General features: G+C 47.2%; 1 protein-coding gene across 1 annotated transcript in view; it reads left to right on the top strand.

Annotated features, from left to right (window-relative positions):
• Positions 1-2020: 2020 nt before the first annotated feature.
• The window catches only part of PAQR5 (progestin and adipoQ receptor family member V), a 26706-nt gene continuing 24205 nt past the window's right edge, over positions 2021-4521 (top strand). The window contains exons 1-2 of the mRNA XM_006866575.1: positions 2021-2029; positions 2407-2534. Coding sequence (XP_006866637.1) covers positions 2021-2029; positions 2407-2534 — 137 coding nt within the window. The remainder of the gene's footprint in view (positions 2030-2406; positions 2535-4521) is intronic.

Here is a 4521-nt window from a genome sequence, read left to right as displayed (position 1 = left end):
CTGTATAGGGTTTCCGAGGAGTGGTTGGTGAGCTTGAACTGCCGACTTTGCAGTTCAAACCAACTTTGCAATCCAGCGCATTAACTCACAGCACCACACCAGGACTCCCAGAAACCCTATTTAGGGTTGCTATTAGTCGGAACCAACTCAACAATGACAGCATACAACAACATTATCATTATTGTCACTTACTTTGTTTAATCTACTCATTTGTAACTTACCTTTTAAAGATTGTAATTTCTTCTAAATCATTAGTTAACTGAGGAATCAGCTGCCCCTAGGGGAAATTTGTTTTATGTCTAGAGACATTTCTGGATGCCATAACTGGGCACTACTGGCATCTAGTGGATAGAGGCCAGGGATGCTACTAAACATTCTATAATGCACAGCCCCACACTAAAGACTTGTTAACTGCTGTTGGGATACGGTGAGCCCATGCACAACAGAACAAAATGCTGCCTAGTATTAAGCCATTCCCAAGCTCTGTTTCGGAGCAATCCACTGCGACCCATAGGGATTTCATTGGCTCATTTTTGGAAGTACACCGCCAGGGCCTGCTTTGTAATCCATCTTATTTGGGAAGCTATGCAGAAGCATCACACAGCACAAGTCTCCCGTGACAGATGGAGGGAGCTGCACGAGACCTGCTGTTGGGAATTGAAGCGAGGTCTCCTCCCAGAATGGACCACCATTGCCCTCATCACCAAGAATTATCCATTCTCAACTGTCAGTAGTGGCCAAGTTGAGAACCCTTGATCTAAATCAGCACAAAGAGAAAATAAAATAAAATCCCCTGCAAGTCTGTTACCTTAACAAATGAAACTCTTCACTCTTCCATGGACCTCCTAGCCTTCATCCATCCCACAAACCTAAATTCCTACAGTTCTCATAATATGACAGTAACACATGTTACATTCCACTTCTTCATGTAGGACTCTGTCCTAAGAGTTTGCACCTCATGCCTGGTTGTCTTTGTAATGGATATGATATAATACTTCAAGCAGGGTGATACCCCATATTTTACCTGACCAGTCCAAGTTTCTCGTTGGCTTGTTTTTAGTGGGATTCACCAAATGGGCTGTGTCTTAGTTATCTAGTGCTGCTATAACAAGCAGAAATCTATTCCCTTACAGTCTAAGAGGCTAGAAGTCCAAATAAAAGGGAAGGCTCCCTCCTGCTGCTGCCTTTCCTCAGTGTCTGTGGGCCCCATATTCCTTGGAGATCTCCATGTGTCCCAGCAACATTCCTCTCTGGGTTTAGGAGGTTCTCAGCGCAGGGACCTAGGTTCAAAGGTGGTAGTCAGGTCTGCGCTCTGCTGGCTTCTCTCTTCCATTGCTTGTAAGATAAATAGTGTGACTCAAGCAAAAGTGTGACTGGGGTAAGGGTGGGACTTGAGTCACATCCTCTTGTAAGGCTGTGATTTAAGTATAACCCACCCTAATCCTACCCCGGATTCCTGGTGTGGCACTGTAGGATCAGCACTGGATTGTGAACCACAAGATCAGCAGTTCAAACCCACCAGCTGCTCCTCAGAAACCCTGTACAGGGTCACTATGAGTTGGAATTGGCTCAACAGCACTTAACACCAACAATCCTCACCGTTAACATATAGAGCTAGGATTTATAGAACAACCACAAAGCAGAAGATAATTATATCAGATCACAAAATGGAAGCCAACTCTACACTAATGGGACTCACAACTTAGCCAGGTTGACACATATTTTCGAGAGAACAGCTCAATCCATGACAGGCTGCATGTGATGACAGTGGTTTACAGGGCCTTGCTGGGACCAGCCACCTCCTCTTTCTCCAGCCCAGGCCTCAGCATCATAGTCCTCCTCATCAAAAGGCCTTTATGAAGCGCCTTGGTGAATATATACTCACCCTGGAGCAGGGGACACAGGGAAACTTCTGCAGACATCTTCCCACCAGCCCCTGACATCGGGGCTTGTTGGCTCAGACAGACAGCATATATGTCAGCCAACCACAAAGTCTTCCAAAGGCTGGGTTGCAGTCCCCATGCAGAGGGTACGGAACTAGATCCTTAGGCAACATTCATGCCAACAGTAAGTGCATTTGGGTTGTGACAGGCTAGGTTCCAGGAGGAAGCCTGTACCTTCAGTTCTCTCCTGCTTGCTGGAGGCTTCTTGGAGAACAAGGGACTTTAGAAGCCACTGGAGGGAAGGAAGGAAAGAGAGGATGAGACGGAGAGAAGGAAGAAGGGAGAGCAGGGAGGGAAGGAAACAGAGGGGAGGAAGGAGAGCAGGCCAGTGGGCCTGGAACTTAGGATCAAAGTTCCCAGTGCACAGTCTGGGAGAACACCAGAGGTCCAGCCAAGTGGTTCTTGCTGAGACCTCCATGACTCCCCTGACCTCACGTCAGCACCCCTGTTCTTCTCCATGCAGGTGTTCCATGAGCAGGGCATCCTCTTTGGCTACCGGCACCCACAGAGTTCGGCCACTGCCTGCCTCCTCAGCCTTTTCCAGATGACCAATGAGACTCTCAACATCTGGACTCACTTGCTACCCTTCTGGTACCTCTGGGCCCCCATGACCGATCCATCTCATTCAGAATCCCTGGGAGCTAGGGTTTCTTTAAAAGAGCAGGGTTTGGGAGGGAGGTGCGTGTGTGATGGAGCTGGGAGCTATTGTGGCCTGTCACTGGAATGAACATTAAGACCTGGTAGGCTTTGAGGTGCTCCGCAGTTTTGCCCTGCTCCCCCACTCCAGTATCGGACTGGGTAATACTGTTTTCATTTCCTTCAGTCCTGGAAGGTTTCTGGATCTTCCAGCAGCCCTGGTCAAAATGCCTCTAACTTAAGCAAATCACTTCACCTCTCTGAGCTTCACATTTCCCTATATGTGAGGCAGGAATGATAGCTGCCCCCTCCCCAGAATGCCGTGAAGGGACATGGACAGCAGGCACAGAGCTGTGGACACCCTGTAATGGTAGTCAGGTGGCACTTGAGCGGAGCCAGCTATGAGCAAGCTCCTGGGAGGCATTTACAAAGAAACAGGGCCGAAGGCAGGTGAAGAGAGGACCTTGCTGAGATGGGTGGGGAAAATACAATGTGCCTCACAGCTTGCTTACTGGGTGGGCAGTGGAGTGGGCCAGAACATCATAGTGTGTCAGAGCTGGAAGAACCTCCCTTTCCGACCACTGGCTGGCATATTCGTATGTGGCATAAAGACGGGTGACTTGATTACATCACCCACTAAATTGTGGCAGAGGCTGGTCTTTGGGCTCCCACTCCAATCATGTTACAAAGCCAAGCAAGTAGGAAGGAACCCAAGGTGGGCTGTGAGAGGGGATGGTGCCCAGGAAGGTGCAAGTGCTCCACAATAGGGTCGGCTTGCCTGATCTGAAGTCAGAGACAGGCCAAGGGGTAGAAAGCAGCGGAAGGCCAATTAGTTCCAGAAGAGAGAGCTCAGCCTTGGGGTGGAGTTGTACAAGCTGTAACTCAGGGTGTGGGTATAGACTGCGCCTAGACTAAGGTGTCCTGGTGGTGCCATGGGTAAAGCACTCAACCGCTAACCAAACCCCGTGGGAGGAAGATGTGGAAAGCACATGAGACACCAGCACTCTGTCGTGTAGGCTCACTATGAGTTGGTATCCTCTGGATGGTAATGGGTTTGGTTTATGGTTTTTAAGAAATGGAGGTGGGGGCAGTTGTGGTCAGTGGTAGAAGTCTTACCTTCGATACAGGAAATCTAGAATTCATTAGTAGAGGCTTGTGTGTGGAAACTCTATACAGGGTCGCCATGAGTCAAAACTGAGTCAACGTCACTTAAAAACAACAATGGTACTGAACAGCTTTCAGGGGAGTGTCTAGACTAGGACAACTAGGAAGAAAGGCCTGGTGATCTGCTTCCAAAAATCAGCTAATGAAAACCCTGTAAATTAAGACTCCCTCCGGAGGCATAAAGATTAAGCACTGGGTTCATACGCATCCACTCAAAGAAAGGCCTTAAAAATCCTCCGGAGTGCGGTTCTACCCTGTACACGTGGGGTTGTTAAGAGTTGCTACTCACTCAACTAACAGAAGATGGCTTTGTTAAGCATCGAAAAACCTTATGATTCACAATGGTCTAATCTGCAACCAATTACGGGGATGACACCAGACCAGGCAGCATTTTGTTGGTAGCCAACAGCTCAGCCAAGGAATCATCTTGAGATGCCAAAGGGATATACATATATATATATATATATTTTTTTTTTTAAATAATATTTCGTTGTATTTTCAGTGAAGGTTTACACCACAGCTTGTGTTCCCATATAATGATTTCTACACAAATTGTTCACTGCCATTGGTTATAGTATTCACAGTGCATGAGCCTTCTCAGTAATTCTGTTCTGACTGTTCCATTTCCATTCATCTAGCTTCTCTACCCCATTACATTCTCACCTTTGTTTTAAAGTAATTGTTAACCCTTTGGTCAAAAGAATATGGTTTCATCGCATAACATGGATTAACCTTGAGGACATTATGCTGAGTGAAATCAGTCAGTCACAAAAGGAGA

Source organism: Chrysochloris asiatica, unplaced genomic scaffold (genome assembly GCF_000296735.1).
Source record: "Chrysochloris asiatica unplaced genomic scaffold, ChrAsi1.0 scaffold00092, whole genome shotgun sequence".
Taxonomy (NCBI): domain Eukaryota; kingdom Metazoa; phylum Chordata; class Mammalia; order Afrosoricida; family Chrysochloridae; genus Chrysochloris; species Chrysochloris asiatica.
Note: the sequence above shows the minus strand (reverse complement) of the source record. Positions and strands in the feature narration are given on the sequence as shown.